This window comes from Topomyia yanbarensis, chromosome 2 (genome assembly GCF_030247195.1).
Source record: "Topomyia yanbarensis strain Yona2022 chromosome 2, ASM3024719v1, whole genome shotgun sequence".
In the NCBI taxonomy this organism is placed as follows: domain Eukaryota; kingdom Metazoa; phylum Arthropoda; class Insecta; order Diptera; family Culicidae; genus Topomyia; species Topomyia yanbarensis.
The window spans coordinates 137,043,382-137,065,740 of record NC_080671.1 but is presented as its reverse complement, the minus strand read 5'-3'; the positions used below and the strand labels follow the sequence as shown (position 1 = coordinate 137,065,740).

Genomic DNA, 22,359 nt, shown 5'->3' with positions numbered 1-22,359 from the left:
TCCTTCGATGGCTAAGTCATCAAACGAGGTCACTGATTCGATCACTGTCTTACAGTGGAATTGCAGAAGTATCCTCCCGAAAATCGATTCCTTCAAATTTTTACTAAACAGTTTAAAATGTGATGTTTTCGCATTATGTGAAACTTGGTTATCTTCCGATATAAATATCAACTTCCACGACTTTAATATAATTCGTCTGGATCGAGAAAACCCTTACAGAGGAGTACTTTTGGGGATTAAAAAGTGTTATTCTTTCAACCAAATTAACGAGTTAACGAGGGAAACAGCGATGAGCATTCTTTGGGGTACGGCTCGACGTATGCGTAACCGAAACAGTACCAACGAGAACGTGGAATATTCAAACCGTTGGATATTCGCTTTCGCCAAGAAGATCTGTCCGGACTCTGTCCCGGTACAGAAAACGTACCGCGCCGCGTCTCCTCACGATACCGCGAACGAAACACTGTTTTCGATGGTGGAGTTCTCACTTGCTCTCTTATCATGCAACAATAACGCCCCAGGGTTAGACAGAATCAAACTCAACTAGCTGAAGAATCTGCCTGACACTGCAAAAAGGCGCTTGCTGAACTCATTTAACAAGTTTCTTGAGGGTAACATTGTCCCTCATGACTGGAGGCAAGTGAAGGTCATCGCCATTCAAAAACCAGGAAAACCAGCCTCCCACCACAACTCGTATCGACCGATTGCAATGCTGTCCTGTATAAGGAAGTTGTTCGAGAAAATGATCTTGTTTCGCCTCGACAATTGGGTTGAAGCAAATGGCTTACTGTCAGATACACAATTTGGCTTTCACAAAGGCAAAGGGACGAACGATTGCCTTGCGTTGCTTTCTACAGAAATCCAAATGGCCTATGCTAACAAAGAGCAGATGGCATCAGTCTTCTTGGATATTAAGGGAGCTTTTGATTCAGTTTCTATCAATATTCTGTCAGAGAAGCTGCATCAGCATGGTCTTTCACCAATTTTAAATAACTTTTTGCTAAACCTGTTGTCTGAAAAGCACATGCACTTTTCGCATGGTGATTTAACAACATTGCGATTTAGCTACATGGGTCTTCCCCAGGGCTCATGTCTAAGTCCCCTACTCTACAATTTTTACGTGAATGACATTGACGATTGTCTTGCCAATTCATGCACGCTAAGGCAACTTGCAGACGACGGGGTGGTCTCTGTTACAGGGCCCAAAGCTGCCGACTTGCAAGGACCATTACAAGATACCTTGGACAATTTGTCTGCTTGGGCTCTTCAGCTGGGTATTGAGTTCTCCACGGAGAAAACTGAGTTGGTTGTTTTTTCTAGGAAGCGTGAGCCGGCGCAACTCCAGCTGATGGGTGCAACGATCAATCAGGTATTCACATTTAAATATCTCGGGGTCTGGTTCGACTCTAAAGGTACCTGGTGATGTCACATTAGGTATCTGAAACAGAAATGCCAACAAAGGATCAATTTTCTCCGAACAATAACTGGAACATGGTGGGGTGCCCACCCAGGAGACCTGATCAGGTTATACCAAACAACGATATTGTCGGTGATGGAGTACGGGTGTTTCTGTTTCCGCTCCGCTGCGAACATACACTTCATCAAACTGGAGAGAATCCAGTATCGTTGCTTGCGCATTGCCTTGGGTTGCATGCACTCGACCCATACGATGAGCCACGAAGTGCTGGCGGGCGTTCTTCCGCTAAAAAATCGATTTTGGGAACTCTCATATCGATTGCTCATCCGATGCGACATTCTGAACCCGTTGGTGATTCAAAATTTCGAGAGGCTCGTCGAGCTTAATTCTCAAACCCGTTTTATGTCCTTGTACTTCGACTACATGGCACAGAGCATCAATCCTTCTTCGTACAATCCCAACCGTGTCCGTTTCCTAGATACTTCTGATTCTACTGTATTCTTCGACACATCCATGAAGGAAGAGATTCGTGGAATCCCGGACCATATACGCCCGCAAGTGATCCCCAATATATTTTATAATAAATTCCGAGAAGTCGACTGCGACAAAATGTTTTACACTGACTGATCAAATCTCGATGGGTCCACTGGCTTCGGTATCTTCAGTAATACTAATACCGCTTCATTCAAGCTCAATGGTCCTGCTTCAGTTTACGTCGCAGAGTTAGCTGCAATTCAGTACACCCTTGTGATCATCGACACTCTGCCCACAAATCACTACTTCATCGTTTCGGACAGCCTCAGCTCTATCGAGGCTCTTCGTGCGGTGAAGCCTAAAAAGCAATTCCCGTATTTTCTGGGGAAGATACAGGAGTCCTTGTGTACGTTATCTGAAAAATCTTATCAGATTACCTTTGTTTGGGTTCCCTCTCATTGCTCTATCCCGGGCAATGGAAAGACCGACTCATTAGCAAAGGTGGGCGCATTAAATGGTGACATATACGAAAGACCAATCTGCTCCAACGAATTTTTTAGTATTTGTCGTCAGAGGACGCTCAACAGTTGGCAAACCTCGTGGAGCAATGGGGAACTTGGACGATGGCTACATTCGATTATCCCAAAGGTATCAACGAAGCCTTGGTTCAGGGGGATGGATGTGGGTCGGGATTTTATTCGTGTAATGTCCCGACTTATGTCCAATCACTACACCATGGATGCGCATTTGCGGCGTATTGGGCTTGCGGAAAGTAGTCTGTGCGCTTGTGACGAGGGCTATCACGACATCGAGCACGTTGTCTGGGTATGCGCCGGGTATTGTGACGCCAGGTCTCAGTTAAAGGATTCCCTTCGGGCCCGAGGTAGACCACCCAATGTACCAGTCCGAGATATGCTGGCAACTCGTGATTTCCCCTATATGTCCCTTATTTATACTTTCATAAAAACGATAAATATCCCAATTTAGCCCCTCTCTTTTTATTTCTCGTTTTTAGAGTTTCCTCCTGCCTTGTGGAACCGATCAGCTCCAGAGTGCCACTATGTAATTGCCGTCACCCTTACCACTACGCCTGCATAGAAGGAAACTGAAGCGAGAGCGACTCGAGGTCCGATGACTTTTGATGGATTCCCCGCGGGTCCGTTGAATACCATCCGCCAATCCGGTACTCGACGACTTACTAGACTGAGGCGCAAATTTGTTTCGCTGACCCCCCCCCCCCCCCCCCCCGTTTGAGCGAAAGATGCAAGTTTTGCTCTTCTTTCCCTGTCACCATACGCCTTCTCTCCCCTGTCCTTGATACAACTGCTGCTACACTGATGCGGAAATAAGCCATTCTCTGAATATCTTGACCAAGCATAAGTTTTCGTTAAAAAAATCGTTTTAAGATAGCTATAATTTTTACTCTTTTTTGAAACTCTTGTCCTCCATCTTGTAAATAGAATTGTGTCCCTAGTTTTAAGATATCTGTGAAATTTCTCATAAATGTTTGTTCCCCCTTTTGTGTTCTAAACTATATTGTTAGTTTTAAGATAACTGTAAAATATTTCGTAAAATACTATTACTCCCCCTCTTGTATATCAAACTGAATCCCTTGTTTTAAAATTTTTCATAAAAAAATCTTTTGGCCCTCTCTTGTATATTGAATCTAATTTCTAGTCTTAAGATAGCTGTAAACTTTCTTTTCTTTTGTAAAAAAAAATATTTCAACATTGTAACCTTCTAGTTTTAAGATATCCAAAATGTAAAAACAAAAGAATTTGGCACCGCCAAGCTAACGCATTTGTGCCTATCAAATAAACGAAATGAATAAAAAAAGGGGCGACTGTAGGCCAACGGGAACCACCTGGCGATCCGGCCTCGTATAGTTCTGCTGGATACACTTGAATAAATTCCTGGAAAGAATCATCCTTAACAGGTTAACGAAATGCGGACTGTCCAAATTGTAGTTAGGATTCCGCAAAGTAGCATCGACAGTGGATGCAATTCGGACAGTGCTAGAGGGTGCTGAGATGGCATCTAAACAGAAGCGAAGAGGAGATCGATAATGTGCTGTGGTCATAATAGAAGTGGAGAATGCATTTAACAGCGCCAGATGGGAAACCATGGCTGCATCGCTGCACAGAATGGGAGTTCCCGACTATCTACGCCAGATTCTGAAGAGATATTTCAAGAGCAGAGTGCTGCTTACAAGAAGAGCCAAGGGCAGAAGTCAATGCGAGTCACAGCGGGTTTTCCTCAGGGCTCCTTTCTCGGTCCAACTCTTTGGAACGGGATGTACGATGGGGTCTTAACACTGCAACTGCCCAAGAAAGAGAAAATCGTGGATTTCGCGGACGACGTGTCACTAACGGTGATGGGTGAGACACTTGAAGAAGTGCTGGTGTTGGTGACAGAGACAATAGACGTGATCGAGAGCTGGATGAACGGGGTCAAGCTGCAAATAGCTCACCACAGGACTGATGTATTGTTGGTCAGCAACTGCAAAGCCGTTCAGCGGATACAGATCGACGTCAGAGGGCACGTGATTGCATCGAAGCCTGCACTAAAGCAATTGGGAGTGATGATCGACGACCGATTGAGCTTCAACAACCACGTCGACTACGCCTACAAAAAGTCGACCAAGGCAACGAACGCAATAGCGAGAATCATGCCAAACGACGGCGGTCCGAGAAGCAGCACAAGATGTGTGCTATCGATTGTTTCGTCATTGATACTCCGATATGTGGTCCCCGCCTGAGGTACTGCGCCGAAAACCAAGCGGAACCGTGGAAAGCTGAACAGGACATTCCGGCTGGTGGCCGTACGAGTCGCGAGTACTTACAGAACAGTATCGTCGGAGGTAGTATGCGTTATCGTTGTGATGATCCCCATCTGCATCACTCTGGCAGAGGACGTGGAATGCTACTAGCAAAGAAATACACATAATGCAAGGAGACTGATCCGAACGGACTCATTGGCTAAGTGGTAGCAGGAGTAGGATAGCGCGGAGAAAGGAAGGTGGACCCACCAACTCATCCCAAATGTGACGGTTTAGGTGCATAGGAAGCATGGAGAGGTGAACAACAATTTGACGCAGTTTGGACACGCTTCGTCACCCATTTGCTCGGAGTGTGTGACCGGACAAGAGACACGTACACGTGGTCTTCGAATGCCTTAGGTTCGAAAAAGTTCGTAGGAGTATGCCTGGTGTGACAGTTGACAATATCGTCGAAGAGATGTGCCACAACGAGCATACCTGGGACGCTGCCAACAGAGTGGTGACGAGTATACTCTCAGAGCTGCAGAAGAAATGGCGAGAGGTCCAAAAAAGTAGCGCCATTGGCTAGAAAGCCGGCGTGAAACCACAAATCGGGTATCGGGAGAAACCTCCGCCAGTGAACTCTCCGATGGTGTAGATTAGGTCAACCGCCGGGGACCAGTTGAGTAGTAAGTGATATAACACCGGGTTCGGGCCGCCGGCGAGCCGGACGTGAGGCCACCCGAGGAATATTCGGGCTGACATCGACACCCTACCGAGTAGCTCGTGCGTAGGCTAGATCCATCGCCGGGGACAAGATCGAGTAGATTGGGACGAGCTAAATGGCACACGAAATTAACATCGGTATCAGGAGAAATCTACCGCTCGGTTTTGGGAGCTCAACGAGTAAGTGCTGCTGAATGGTGCGAGAAGGGAGTTGCGGTGCTGAATGGCGCAAGCGAGCCGAGTCGTGGTGCTGAATGGTAGGAGAAGGGAGTTGCGTTACAGTATGGCACAAGGGAGTCGAGCCGTAGTGCTGAATTGTACAAAGGAGCCGAAAGGCTCGAGCACTAAGTCTCGACTCACAGCTACCTTTCCGACTGCCATGCAGAAATTGCCAACCTGTGTGGATGGTAGAGAACTAATAATGTGTCGAGGAGTGGTACAGTAACTCTGCTGAAGGAACTAACTACTAAGTAGTTGAATTAGAGTGGGTGTTGTACACATAAAAAAACCATTCCCGAAGTAATGCCATAAGGTAGTGCCGGGGAGGAATCAGGTTCTGGGCAAGAGCAGTGGTTTTTAGCGGGTCGGATGACAGCACAAACCCGTTCCCTGAGTAGTTAGGGCTTTATAACTTTTTCCTGCATTCTCAGGGCTTTATTGAGTTTTTTCACTCTTAAAAACACACACACATTGGGGCACCAATGAACCGGTAGTTACGCTCCACTCAAAATCGCTGGACAGACAGACAGGTCCACCGCCGGGGACTAGATCGAGTAGATCAGAACGAAGCGGGGAGCAGGGTTGCCAAAATTAAATCTGTATTTTTATCCTAAAAAATCTTTTCATCTGTATTTACTCTTCGAAAAATCTGTGTCGGTATCTGTAACGAATCAGTTGACTTATTTAACATTTTGGTGGATTATCTATCGTAGATATTAATTCCTGTGATTTAAATGAGTTAAGCAAGGACCTTTTCGCCATAAAAACACTACAAATCGTTCTGATATTTTGCATCCAGAAACTTGAAATTTACCGATGTGCACAATGGAAAAATAATTTTCATCTTCATTTAATGACTTTTGTTGATATATAATGTTACATACATTAAGTCGACCAATGTAGCTGTCGAATTTTCGGACAAAAAATTGTGAATTAACAAAGTCACAGAGCATTACAATTAACGTTTCCGGAAGTAGACTTCAGCCAGGCGTTTGCTGGGTGCTAACCTGAGTGTATTACAAACCTTTACCTTTCAGAATGAGCGACCACTCTCAAAAGTGAAGATTATTTAATTAGGCTATGCACGCGGACGAAGTCGACATAAATAATGACTTTTACTGTGAGCCGGGTTTACCAACACTGCCATTAAACTGTGAAGCAATGTTTGTCAACACGGCTGACGGTAAGAGTCATTTTTAAGTCGACTTCGTCAGCGTGCGCAGCCTATTTAGAGGGCTAAGCTGAGAGAGACACAGAGGAAGTATTAGTGAAACTAAGAAAATATTTCTAAAATAGGTTTGGTAACATCACTTCTCAAAAATCTGTATATCTGTACATACATGCAAAAGTCTGTATATCTGCACATACCGATTCTTGGTCTGAAAATGGCTGAAAAATCTGTATAAATACAGATTATTCTGTGTTTTTGGTAACCCTGGCGGGGAGCTAAATGGCCCACGGAAACGAATATCAGCATCGGGTAGAAATCAATCGCCGGGGAATTCACAGTAGAGTAGATTCGCTGCCGAGAACTATCCGACTATATCGTGACAAAAATGAGAGCTAATTGGCTCACGAAACAAACTCCGGTTCCGAGAGAAATTCCGCAGCCAGGGAACTCTCAGTCGGAGTAGGCTAGTTCACCGATTGATATTATCCGAGAAGATCTTGATAAAGCTGGGAGCTAAATGGCTCAAGGAAGCCGGTATCGATGTTGGAAGAAATTCCTCCGTCGGGAACTATCGGTAGAAGTAGGATGAGTTCACCGTCGGGGACTATCCGAGTAGATCGTGATGAGGCCGGGAGCTGAATGACTCACGGAAACAGGACCTAAAAAGGCGACGTAATAGATAATGACAAGGAGCAATAGAAGAGTCGAGAGTTAAATAAAAGCTCAAAGGTTGAGCCATTTCATGAACCAAGTGAGGCTCCGAGATAGAGCAGAAGAAAGAGGTACGACGAAAGAACAACGAGCCCCCCATGAAGTAATACCTTGATGTAGTTCCGTGGGGAAGAAGGGCGAAGAAAGAGTAAGGAGTTCTTCTAGTGGTTAGGTAGAATCGAGAGTCGTGAGTTCCACACAGTGTCAATACACCAATACACTACAGGCCAGGCTTTTGAAGCTTTTTAAACCTTACTATAAAACGCACACACACCTACAGACATTGTCCTAATTTGTCTAGTTGAGTCGATTGGTATATGAGACACAATTCTACAGGCTTCCGACAAAGTTTTCTAGGCTTGAGCGAATCCTTTACATTTCTTTTGTAAGAAATGTAAAAAATAAACACTTATGTCAATAATCAATTTATGAACCATATTCGAAAATCAGGTTATAAAAAACCTTCATATATCAGATTTGCTTCGAAGTCTGTTCGCAATCTATTGAGATTAGAGAGGCATCTGTTACAATAGTCAATACTCAGATAAAGCCAAAAAACTTGCCTGACTATGTAAACAAAGTGATGTGTTTGTTTGATAAACATTGACATTGAAAATCGGTTTCTTGTTCGTAGATTGACAAATTGTAAATTGATTGTCAAAAATACACAATAAATAAATGGTAAGCTTGTTCAATATTTATATGATTTTAAGTCATGAGTCCGTAACAGCTGCATTCCTCGGCGAAAAATTAGCAAGGCTGTTTGTAATCAGAACTCTTGGTTCAACACAGGTATTCAACGATGATTTCTACGTCCACAAACTAATGCGGAGCACAGTTATCAAACTATAATTTATATATCAAAGCCAACCTGCTTGACTTTTGGAAAGGATCAAAAAATGGATTTATCGAAACACTCTCAAGAGACGAAAAACTATTTTAACGTGGATAAGATCAACAAATCCTTTGCCAACAATTTTTCTTTCGATATTTCTGGTCGTTAATTTAGGTGTGAAATGCTGTTGTACTCGACTAAGTGCCAATCAAATTAATAAAATTTCCATTCTAAGCAACACACTGATCGATGAAAATAACAATAAACAACATTTAGAGTGGAAACACTTTTCTAGTATCTGTTTAATCTTAAAGCGAATATTAAAACTTAATTTAAAAAGCCTTTATCGGTCGGGATTAGCGAGTAGTATACTGTAATACTAAAACAAGACACGCATTACACGAACTATATAAATCCGTCGATCAAACTTCAATTACGTCCCAGCTACTGAGAAACAAAAGTGCCACCTACCTGGGAGAAAACTTTCTGCCGCTGCCTGTGGCTCTGCCGGTTGGCCGCATCCGCGTCTAGCTTCCGCCGATTTTCCGTCTCATTAACTGCCACTTCCTCGCCCGGTAGCGCTTTCAGGATTTTCAGATTATGGAACGAATGCATCTGCTGGATTTGCTGCTGGCCCTGTTGCAGCGCTTCCGCCCGAGGTTCACCTCTAGGGTCATTGTCATCATAACCGTCCTCTTCGGGTTCGTCATCATTGGAATCGTCGTCACCGTCGCCGTCGTCGTTGTCATCATCGGAGTAGTTCTTATCGTTGTAGTTCCACTGATTTCTATCCTCGGCAAAACCGACCGGGTTGTTGGCACTGTTGACAGCATAGTCCTGCGGGGCATCGCCACTTTTGATGCTCGCAGCCGTCGTCCCAAAGCCGGAAACGTCGCGCTCTCTATTTGGCCGTTGGTTGTTCCTTCGTCGCTCCCACCGGTCTTCATTGCCGATAATTAAGCGTTCGTCACAGTACTTGCTGATGCGAAAGTCTGGAAAAGTCAACAAAATTGCAGATTATTGAAGAGGCTAGTAGGGCAGAAAAAATATTTGCTGAGCAGTCAGTTAAGCGGTAGCGACAATCAGCTTTAATGAAAATGAATATCATGAATTGGGTCATTAAGCTGTGTTTTTATTTGGGTCTGCTCCGATTAAAATGACGTTAAAAATGCGTGGCGGAGTTATTATGTAAAGTAGATATGTAAAATGATAAAAAAAAATTTTATGAAATTTAATTATTAGAATCACACCTTTAATTCACCCCTTAACCTTGTGCTATGTTAACTAACAAAAATGTTAATCCATGTGTCTAAAACCACTTAGCCTTACTATGTCTTTAAGTTTTTGGTCATTCTAGATAGTCATACGACCTTCAGTGAAGTTCTTTATCGATAAGTCTTAGAATAGTTTGATGGAGACATATAAGTTATATCTGTCACACTTTTCATTTCACAATAAATCTAAAATCAAAGGCAAGCGCTTCTTTAAAAAAACTGTTCTATTCGAATAACTTTTGCAGTATAGATTTAAAACTAAAGTACTTTTCAGACAACTTTAAGATTGTTTTAATTTGTTTCATGGTATGTACAACATATCTAACCATTATCGTTGAAAAGTTTTGAGCGCGTTTTAGCCAAAAATGGGTTTCTTTAGAATAGCAACACCCACTGGAGCAAATAAAAGGTAATTATTTTCCAAGTACATATAAGGTCATGTATTAATGGAAATATTCGTCTTCAAAAACTCTGAAAAACATCTAAGGGATATGTTAGAAAATATGAAAACTGAAAAAGTCATATTTAAAATTTGGTTTTTCATGAATTGTCTTCTGGTAGTATGTTCAAATTACTTTCACGGTGGACAATATAAAAGATACTGCTTTGATCTCATGAAAAAAAATTGCACTTTACAAGACTTCTCTATTATTTTAAGTAGTGGGTAGGGTGGTTTTAAATTTATTAAAGTCAGAAAATTAACTTTTTCATGTTTCGAGGTAGTTTTGCAATCCTTCAGAAAATTGAACAAAATCAAATTTTAAAAACATTGTTGAAAACACTGGAACTCTGTGTCTTGTACTTTTAATTTCACATTTTTACCGAAATAATAGGGTATTTCACAAAAATGGTTTTAGTTATATAACTTTTGCAGTTTTGAATTTTCATTGAGATGACTTTATAAATATTTTAAGATACTTCATAGAAGAACAGTTTGTCCGAATATATTGAACCTCTAGCTTCTTTCGATTTAAAGTTATATGTAATTTTTACTAAAAATGAAATATTTTTTGAGTAAATATTTCAAGATATACAAAAATATCGTGCATGCCATTTTTTGGTAATCTATACTACAAAGCATGATATTTTGTATGACAGCAACGGTATTTGAGTACTCTAACGAAAGATAATGTTATCTGAAAAAGTTATATTTTTTATGAAAAAGTTCTCATAACTTTGAAACAAAAAAAGTTTTGTAGCTGGAGAATAAAAACAAATTATGCGCCCTCGAATTATCTTTAAGTTGCCCAAAGGGTACATTAGTGTAAAAAAGTTACAAAAATTGAAGAAATAATACTATTTTTTTAAGGAAGACCCTACATTTTGATTTGTCGTGCAATGGAAAATATAAAAGATAGAGATTGCATGTCTTAAGCAATTTTTTCCAAAATGTGTTGTTCTACAACTTTATTGAAGACAGTTAAGCTCCATCTCGAACCGTAGAAAAGTTCAATTTAAAATCTTGCTATAATTAGAATCACTTTTAAAGGTTTTAAAGGATGGACATATAGCTCAATCGATGTATGTTATCAAAGGAACATGTTATTCTTTATTAGCCGACCTAATTAATTGAATTATTTTATTCGTCTTGGATTAAATTATTCATCTTAGATTGTACGATGCATAGATTTACTTGGAAATATCACCTGAAAAGGCAGAAAATCGTGAAAATCTGAAATGTTGTTTTATCTTCATTATAACAATACATTACACTTGTCCTTTCGATTTGCTTATAATCATTTCGTCTCATTCGTATCGTAACTCTCAGACAGCTTGGGTGTGATTGGACGCTATGTCTCAGTGTTGCACAGTATCTTATTCTCAAAACCACATTCCTCAGCATTTTGTTCGGACGGCGAGGATTAAACAATAGCCAACTATACCTAAGCTAGATCGGCGCGTCGTTGGAAACCAGTTTAAAGTGGATTTAATCTTTCTTAAGAAATTTATTGCTTTCTCCTGCCTGCGCGGGCGCCGACCCCGTGCGTTTACGTTTTCGATTGTTCCTTCTCCGGGTAGCACAATGGAAATCAAATCGGGTTCGTCTTCTAAAGCACCCCCTCCCCTCCCGGGCCAAACTTAAGTAACAATTGAAGTTCTATAGCACGCTACAAGTGCCATCTAAGTTTTATGAGTGGCTATAAAACTATCATAAAACCTCAATTGTTACTAGGTAAACGCTACTCAGAATTCTCAATGGGTCCATTTGTGATCCATGACTAAATCGTTAAATCTTCTGCAGATTTATAAATACCTGGCAGAACGGTCTCTGCTGTCACCGAAATTTCGGATAAAATCAGGGGTTTTTAATCAATTCAAAGCAGGCAAACTCTATAGCTTGCTGTGAGCACTTTACACGAGATTATAACGTATATATCTCAGCTGTAAGGGTAGAAATTGACGGCGCCGTCAACGATGCGGGTTTGACACGCAGCAGTAGGGGTTGGCTGTTTTAGAGACTGCTTACTTCAGCCGGTGAAAATACGTATCGTAAACGTTTGAATGCAGTATTAATCGCAGGAGACTGCGTTACCGAACTACATCCTCTTGCACAAGGTTTGTCTGCCTGTCCGTCTGTTTTTACTGTGGGTCATGAAATGCTCTAAATGTAAACAACTTGGCACACAGGTCGTGAAAGGTGCGATGAGAATCACGTGGATGATTCATGCATTAAGAATACTGTAAAGTGTTCTTACTCTGCAGAGAGTCTGCATATCTCGGGTTGTTCCCTTACGGGACGTTCCAAGCGATCTTTCGCAGAAATGTTAAAGAAATCTACGCCACCACTCTCAACGAACCTCTATGTTCTCTTGCCTCCGAGTGAGGGCAAGGCTGATGATCCACAAGAGGGAACATCTACTAGCGTGCCTAGTAGAGGAACACCAAATGATCCCTTGTTTCAGTTCGAGAATGATCGCGGTACTGGAATTATCAAACTCTCGGACATGGCCTGGATAATAAAAACTTTCAATATTGCAAATTACATTCCGAAAATCCTGAAACTGAAAGTTAATATTTTTCACCCTTCTGTATGCAGGAATTCACATGTAAGCACCCCCCCCCCCCTTGTACTATCCTCCCGAAGCATATCTGCCCTTCATATCTTTCAAGTTTTACTTGTTAAATACATAAGCTCGGTAGAAATTCCCAACTGAAAAATAGACCTAATAATAGACCAGTAATCAAAATAAAGTACAACCACTCCCACTAGTTATTCCTAGTTTAAAGATGGTAGTAAAATTGCCCTTATTAGCTAATAATTAATTGCTCCAATAATCTTCCTGCTAAAGAAAACTAAAGTGCATTACTTTTTTCGAGAGTTGGTCTACTGAAGCAGTAGAGGTAGGGTCTCGGAAGGGCTCCCCGTCAGTATCACTCACTGCAATTGCAGACGAGACGGGAAATGTCACCCACTAAAACACTGCTTAAGGCCAATTGCAGCGGCCCGTGATGCTGAATGTGATATTCATCGTACGGTTTAGATATGGGCGTGCGTAGGGACTTCGCGATCACGTTTATCGTCGCGAAAGGCTCGAGCGTTTGCACGTTAACGTGGTCGTTCGCGTGCATGTTTGCATGTCGCGTGTGCAAAGGTGTATGTAACTTCGCGTGTATAAATTCTATTTTATGTACGTGTGTCCTTTCGCATATTCGCGTGTGTTATTGGATGATCGCGCGCGGACCGTGAATCTAATACTGAATTTTGAGTTGCTATAAGAAAATCAGCTCTTCCATATCACTAGAGTTCCCGATCATGTCACCATGGAACATGTTGTCTATGAGCGTTATTTTTTGATTGGTCCAACTGAAGGTGTGGTAGGTACGGAGGTTTAGGTTTGCCGGACGTGACCGATTCACGATTTCGTGAACATGGGCTTTTGTATGTTCACTCATAAGATCGCGTTTGTGAATTTACAAGTGCTAAAACGTTCACTTAGTCGCGGGGGTGTTATCCTGTCAGCGAGATCGCGAGCGTAGGTGTGCGTGAATGATCGCGAAGGACTCGAGCGTTTGTATGTTAACGTGTTTGTCACATGTGCTAGCGTGTTCTTTAATGATCGCGTGCCGACCGTGAATCTGCTACTTAATTTTAAGAGTATGGTACCGATGCTAGAAGAGAGTGAGTTCTTCCATTTTACTCGAGTACCCGGTCATGTCGCCATGGAGCGTGTTGTCTAGTGAATATGAACGTTATTTTTTGATCGGTGCAACTGATGGTATAAGTCTTGGCTGCTAGGACCGAGATAAAGATTTCCGGACATGACCGATGGGCTATGATCGCGCGAGCGATGGGTTAATGCTTGAGACCGGGTTTGTAAATTTATAGGTGCTTGAAACGTTCACTTAATTACCGGAGTGTTTTAATTGTGGCGAGATCGCGGGCGTAAGTATGTGCATAAAAATAATTGCAATTGCATGTTCGCGGTTGCAATCAACTTTGCGTTATCGCGAAGGCCAAGGAGGAATTCTCTCCTGCAATTGATTGCGATAGAGAGTGTTAGTATGGATCTAATTTAAGATGTAGTAATAAAAGGAAAAATAACATACCAAATAAAGAAAAAAAGATGCAAAGCGTTGAGCTAAAGCGAATAAATAGACGGATATTATTTTTGATATACGTGAGTATTGGAAATACAAACTACTAGAAGTACACCAAAAACAGACTAATGATGTAGAAAAAAACACACATGTAACATTTGATCAAACTACTTGAACTCATCTAATTGCAATTAAATGAAATTAATTTTATCATGCTGTGCTGGCCGGGAATGCATGATTCACGTGCGTTGGTAAACTAGTCGTACCATATTTTATCCAATCCGATCTTCCCGAATGAATCTAATCGGATGCAGGAATCGAACTCCGGAAAAAGGTATTCAATGAATCCTAGGGAGGATTAGCTATTATTCTAAGAAATACGCCAGTTCTGCATCCATACTCCTACCCAGCTGTCACACATACCCAGACAAACATACACACAGATAGACACACGACTAGCATATAATAATTGTACGTACGGAGGTTTAGGTTTGCCGGACGTGACCGATTCACGATTTCGTGAACATGCGGTTTTGTATGTTCACTCATGAGATCGCGTTTGTGAATTTACAAGTGCTAAAACGTTCACTTAGTCGCGGGGGTGTTATCCTGTCAGCGAGATCGCGAGCGTAGGTGTGCGTGAATGATCGCGAAGGACTCGAGCGTTTGTATGTTAACGTGTTTGTCACATGTGCTAGCGTGTTCTTTAATGATCGCGTGCCGACCGTGAATCTGCTACTTAATTTTAAGAGTATGGTACCGATGCTAGAAGAGAGTGAGTTCTTCCATTTTACTCGAGTACCCGGTCATGTCGCCATGGAGCGTGTTGTCTAGTGAATATGAACGTTATTTTTTGATCGGTGCAACTGATGGTATAAGTCTTGGCTGCTAGAACCGAGATAAAGATTTCCGGACATGACCGATGGGCTATGATCGCGCGAGCGATGGGTTAATGCTTGAGACCGGGTTTGTAAATTTATAGGTGCTTGAAACGTTCACTTAATTACCGGAGTGTTTTAATTGTGGCGAGATCGCGGACGTAAGTATATGCATAAAAATAATTGCAATTGCATGTTCGCGGTTGCAATCAGCTTTGCGTTAACGCGAAGGCCAAGGAGGAATTCTCTCCTGCAATTGATTGCGATAGAGAGTGTTAGTATGGATCTAATTTAAGATGTAGTAATAAAAGGAAAAATAACATACCAAATAAAGAAAAAAAAAGATGCAAAGCGTTGAACTAAAGGGAATAAATAGACGGATATTATTTTTGATATACGTGAGTATTGGAAATACAAACTACTAGAAGTACACCAAAAACAGACTAATGATGTAGAAAAAAACACACATGTAACATTTGATCAAACTACTTGAACTCATCTAATTGCAATTAAATGAAATTAATTTTATCATGCTGTGCTGGCCGGGAATGCATGATTCACGTGCGTTGGTAAACTAGTCGTACCATAATTTATCCAATCCGATCTTCCCGAATGAATCTAATCGGATGCAGGAATCGAACTCCGGAAAAAGGTATTCAATGAATCCTAGGAAGGATTAGCTATTATTCTAATAAATACGCCAGTTCTGCATCCATACTCCTACCCAGCTGTCACACATACCCAGACAAACATACACACAGATAGACACACGACTAGCATATAATAATTGTATACTAGTACTAAAAGCTACAATTATTACTACACTAACACCAACAGACTTCTACTTTAATTTTTCTTTAATTAACCTGTGTACGATGACGACACACAATGCGAGCCGTGTCTACTTACACCGCCATTAAACTGTGGAACACTGTTTGTAAATATGACCCATAGCAAAAGTCAATCCACTAATGCTTGATAGTTAGTTTGGGCAGGTGCAGAGTATGAAAAAACACAAAACATAAAAAAGGCTCATAAGCCCTTTCGGTCTTCTTGATGCACTACTATCGCCACTATCGATAACCATCATAAATCAATTGTCTGTCAGAGGTCCGTTAGCATTCATGCATAAAATATGCTTGATGTTTAATGTGCATTGCTAGAAAAAAAAACAATGCAAATAATATATTATCCTCTCTTATATATGTACATAGTTGATAATATTTCCTTAATATTATTATAAACCAAATATTTCAATTTGTAATTTCCTAGATTTAAGAAATATAAAATGTGAAACAAAGAAATTGGCGCCATTAAACTGAAGCTGTAGTTATACAATAGGCTTGATGTAACTAATAATGCGCGGAAATGAAGGTCAAGTGCTACGTTATCCTATGCTGAAGTACCATAATTGAGATCACGAAGGTCGACTTAAGTACCAACACGAAGCGCCACTTTTGCATAGAATCACTGTCTCCTAGATACCTGAAACACACAAGGCACAGCTGGAGTTCGTAAAACATACGATAAGAGGACAATGAGGTAGCAGCAAAATTCTGCTATGGAAGGTGTGCCATAGAATACTCCTCGTAATGCTCTTTTCGCTCCTCTTTAAAACGAAATGCATATTTATGTCGATTTAGGGGAGGCTGAGGCAATATGAAATGAGACTGTAACACGTAATTCCCAAATGAATGCATTCGAGATTCGTCATCGCGTCTTTGAGATGCATTTTCATAATTGATTTTCAGCAGTATTTACTGATTACATGAAATGGGCTATAGTGTTGAACTAAAACATATCGAATTTATTTTAAGTTGGATTTTTCGTGATATGTAAATAAAATTACAATGGAGTTTGAATAATTGTAAATCGGTATTCGTATTAGTTAACGGATTAAATCAATATTTCAATCCATTTGTCACCCTTGACCAACCTTCCCCGGACTCCCCCATGTAGAATGCAAGATGATATCCTGCGAGATTCAACACCGTCATCACAATCACAGGACAACCATATCACCAGGTTCAACTGGATAGGGTCTTTTTTGTGTCCCACATTCAAAGTGCGGAAGAAACACAAAGCGTGCTAGTTCAGTGTGCACTGTGCTTCGTGTTTCGCTGCTAATATTGATTTATTATCCTCGTTGCATTGTCCCATATTTCGACACGTTCGAGGTCACGTTCAAGATGAAAGCGGATTTCCGCGTCTACAAGCTAGGGTGTTTCCTGTGCATCGAGGGACCGCTTTAATGATCGAGTGATGGAAACACAAACTGTAGTTTTGGTAGGTCATAAACATTTAAGATGTAGTAATGATCCAACCCAGTTTATGTTGGTGAGAGTGTTTGGGAATATATTTTTAAAAGTTATGCGATTGCTGTTTAATTAATATTAATTATTTATTCCTCTTGCTACCACCACTATATAGGTTCAACATGAACATATTCATTAGATTTGATCAACAGGTGAACGAACTATATGCTCCCTCAACCCCAAACAAAACGTTGAAAGTGTGAAGCCACACATTATCCATTACATTTCGTTAGCAATTGTTGCCAAGCGAGCGTTGGTCCGTAACACCCCATGCCCTATTTTGTTTCACGCAGGGCCGACGCGAGTTTTATAAATGTAGAATTCAGATTAAAGTTACTGATATGCTTTTCGACCATATTGTGTTCAACAAAACACATACAAGAATGTAGCAAAGATTTTCTCATGTTTGGCAAACAAATATTTTGCGGAGAAAAGAACGCAAAACTGTATTTAAAAGGGACCATTTCGCCTACTTAGTTTGAACGAAATATGGAACGTTGTGCTAGTTTGTACTATTCAAAAGTATAATTGGTCCTTTAGAGCGTTTAATTGAAGGTATTGATTTGAATGATTCCTGAATCTGTGCAGACTCTCGATATTTTATACGACGTCTATTCTATTATACTTTAATCCTTACCCAGCCAGTAATGAAAAACATTCCCCAGGGAAAACACCATAGTTATTCCGTAGGATTTTTTTTCTTGTCAATATCAGTATTTGCAACATATAAACATGACACAAATTATCAAACGACCGGGCTCATTGTGCATAGTTGAGTTCAATTACAAGATACCAAAATAATTGTAATCAATGTCAGTGGACAAACAAAGGTGAGTACATTTGATTAGATTTTTTTTGAACACTTGAGAAAAAATGTCAGAAGAAAATAGGAAAACTTGTTCCAACATAATTTTTTTTTCTTTCCTGGACATATAAACAACGAATCACTGCTACGAGTACCATTACACATACATCTTCTGACCATAACCTACTGTAACTGCTGTACGTTCCGGATCATAAACGCTTTGTGTGCATCGACAGTATTTTTCCCAAAACCAAAAGAGAGGTTATGCAAGAATACATTTCGTATGGTGGGCAAATATATATTTACAATAGAAGTGATACGGAACCGGCATTCATTTAGGGACTCCCCCTCTGAGTTGGAAGTAAGATCGGTCAGTTCCCTTTTGTATGTTTGTTTTGAGAGAAGTCGTAAACTGAAGTGCGTTTCGGAAGAAAAGAGTCATAAAACCAGTTCATTTGTGATACCATCACAAAGTTCGTTACTTATTTGAAAGGATTCCATACCATACATTGTTTGACGATATTTGGGTGTTTTTTGTTTCGATTACAGATGTTTCAACCTTAAGGTCATTCGCTTCTTTTTTGTGTTAGAAAAATCTGCACTCTTATGAGTGAATCGAACTCAGGTGAGCTGTGTACACCCAAAACTCGGCCGTAATACCTTTACGGTAATAAGAAAAAAATGCTCTAATAGCAAGACGTTTCATGCTAAAACGGTCCCTACAAAAACTTCCGCAAACGGCAATACCAACACATTCAAATCTTCTCTGCGTCGCATTCATGTTACACCAATTCTTATTCAATAAATATTAAAGCGTCGGATTGTCTGGAGGGGTATAAAACTTCGCTTGTCATTGTATTGCGCATCAAGCGAAGTGAACACAATGGGGATAAAGAAGAGGTTTGATTTTTTCTATACGACACATTCCTCATTTGAAGATCGGCTCACACTCGACTAGCTTCAAAGCACAGTCAGAAAGAAAACGACACGGAATAGTGGTGGAGTACTTCGGCTGGTGTGAAATTGAAATTGCTTTTCTACCACGGACGTTAACAGCAAGGTATCGACTGCACAAAACATGAACAGTACTTCCCGTCATGTACGGGAAGCAAGACCTGTGAGTTGGATCCACGTATCCGAACCGATCTGGATCTAAGCACTAAGTCTGGGCCTGGTTCAGGTCCGGACTTGGAAAGGAGATGGGCTAGATTCGGGTACTGGTTTGGATCAGGTTACTAGTCCAGATCCGGGAACTGGTCCGGATCTGGGTACTGGTCCAGATCCGGGAGGTCCGTATTTGGGAAATGGTCCGGATCTGAGAACTGATCCGGATCGGGAACTGTGCCGGATCAGGGAACTAGGCCGGATTCGGTAACTGCCTAAAATTTTTAATTCACTATCCAACCTACCCAGTAAAAAATCCGTAATTCCGGCTTGTTTCTGCCAATACTGGGGCAGATTCCAGCCTGAGTTTGGTTGGATATCCGCCAGGATTCCGGTTGGTTTGGCTAATACTATCAAAGAAATCTACCGAATCATCCTACATGAGAACAGAGCCGAGGTCGACAAATGCTGAAAAAGTGTTTGCTTGTGTGATGTACATACATGAACAGCGACCGAAATTCGTCATTCCACCGTTTACTACCTTTGCGGGAATATGAGTTTAATACCGCAAGCGCAATTGCGTGGTCTGTTATCGAAAAGACAACAGAATCTTACCTAAAAGTAATAGAAACATACCCGTCGGATTTTGGGTGTAGGCTAGCTCGTTAGAGTGTAACATTTGACGAGCGTGCGTCATAGAAATCGTCAGCGAAAACAATTAGCTGAAATTCATATATCTTTTGCTGCTAACGAATGATCGGCACCCGATAAATCACAAGGAAGCTATACCGATGTCCAAAACCTTTGCTGGGAAAAGGAAATTACGGTGGGATATGTTTTCTATTACATGCAGCCAAATTCCCGATTTTCGCTAATAATTACATAGATGCACTGATTATCCACTGTGTCTAGTGTAATTATGGCGTAATTTACGTCAAGAATCCGTGGCACATTATTTTTTTCCACCGTAAAAGCTCAAATATTGTCAGTTAACAACTTTCGAGAAATCCATTTGTTTATTTTAACGATTTCTCTGACGTTACCGAAATCTGTCAATTCGCGGAATAGCAAGCCTCGTTTCTATGAACCGTGCACGGAACTACATCAAGGTAGGTAGGTAGGTTCGTAGTGCTTTCGTTGTATCCTTTTTCTTCTGCTCCATTTTGGAGCCTCACTTGGTTTATGAAATGGCTCGACCTTTGAACATTGATTTAACTCTTGACTCCTCTCTTGCTTCTTGTCTCCATCTATTACGTCACTATTTGCCTTTCGTCCCCTTGAGCTGTTTGGATGCTGATTCCACGAGCCATTTAGCTCGTTTCCGTGAGTCATTCAGCTCCCGGCCTTATCACGATCTACTCGGATAGTCCCCGACGGTGAGCTCACCCTACTCCAACCGGTAGTTCCCCGACGGAGGAATTCCCGCGACACCGATACCAGCTTCCTTGTACCATTTAGCTCCTAGCTTTTCCGAGATCTACTTTGATATTATCCGGCGGTGAACTAGCCTACTCCGACTGAGAATTCCCCGGCAGCGGAGTTTCTCTCGGTAGTGAAGTCTGTTTTGTAAGCCAATTAGCTTCCATTTTTGTCACGATATAGTCGGATAGTCCACGGCGACGAGTCTACGCTACTGTGAATTCCCCGCTGGTAGATTTCTCCTGATACTAATGTTCGTTTCCGTGAGCCATTTAGCTCTTCGCTTCGTCCCGATCTACTCCAGCTAGTCCCGACGTTGGACCTAGCCTACTCAACGGGCCAGCCTGTATTGAGGTACTGAGGTCCATCTAGCGATTCCGAGTAGAGCGTAACTTCCAGTTCACTGGCGCCCCAACGATCCACTGCTTTTGTGTTCGACGCGATCTACTCGTACTAATCTTTGACGGAGGATCTAGCCTACTCACGAGCTACCTGGTAGGGTGTCGAGGTCCGTCCGGTGATTCCGGTGAAGCCTGACGTCCGGTTCATTGGCGTCCCAAAGACCAGAACCCGGTGCTACGTCGCGTATTACTCAATTTATCTGGTTTTGTGCAGTGGATTTAGTCTACACCGAAGGAGAGTTTCCCGGCCGCAGAATTCCCACCGAAACCCGATTTGTGGTTTCACGACGGCTTTCTTGCCGACCGCACTACTTTTTTGGGCCCTTCGCTACTTTCTCTGCAGTTCGGAAAGTATACTCGTGACCACTCTGTTGACAGCGTTCCAGATATGCTTGTCGTGGCACATCTCTTCAACGATATTGTTAACTGTCGTACCAGCCATACCCCTTAGAACTTCTTCGAACCTAGGGCATTTGAAGACCACTTTTTCCGGTGTCTCTTGCACGTTCAGGCAATCCGGGCAAAGGGGCGACGAAGCATGCCCAAACCGATTCTGGAAGCATCCGTGCCCGGATAAAAATTGCTTTAAACGAAGTTCACCTTACCATGATTCCTATGCACCAACACCGACATATTTGGGATGAGTCGGTGGGTCCACCCTCCTTTCTCCACGTTGTCACACTCTTGCTGCCACTTAGCCAACAAGTCTGCTGTGACCAGTCCTCTTGCATTTCGTGTATTCCTTCGCTGGTAGCATTCGACGTTCTCAGGAGTGATCATCCCGGCAATGACGCATACCGCCTCCGACGATATCGTTCTGGACGCGTACACGACAAGAAGAACCATTAGGCGAAACGTGCTTCTCATTTTCATCTGGTTCCGCTTTGAGTTCAGTGCAGTAGCCTAGGTCGCAACGTCATACCTCAGTATTGAGGACGAGACCCTGAAATACTCCCGCCGTGACTCTTACCGAGCTTCATGTTCGTCTCGTAGACCAGTACTCGGATCTAAAAGTAACTTTTCAGAACCATACACAGCTAGTCCAGGACTCGCATTACGTGCAGTGCTACAGCAACCGCCACCCAGCTGGCACTGTTGAAAGTGTTCTTCACGTTGATCGGTATCAGGGCGCCGTAGCGATATCCCTCTTTTGCCGCAACGCTTTCTCCGCGCTCGCGATGACTTTGCGGATGGTGTTTACCGTCGAGATCCTTTTCCGGAATCCAAACTGTCTTTGCTAAAATCCGTTCTCACTTAAGGCGTAGTTTGTCAGCTTGTTGAAGATGGGCTTTTCCAAGAATATCCAGACATAT

General features: G+C 41.9%; 1 protein-coding gene across 1 annotated transcript in view; it reads right to left on the bottom strand.

Annotated features, from left to right (window-relative positions):
* Positions 1-8,755: 8,755 nt before the first annotated feature.
* Positions 8,756-22,359, bottom strand: part of LOC131679792 (uncharacterized) — a 64,476-nt gene continuing 50,872 nt past the window's right edge. The window contains exon 7 of the mRNA XM_058960539.1: positions 8,756-9,303. Coding sequence (XP_058816522.1) covers positions 8,756-9,303 — 548 coding nt within the window. The remainder of the gene's footprint in view (positions 9,304-22,359) is intronic.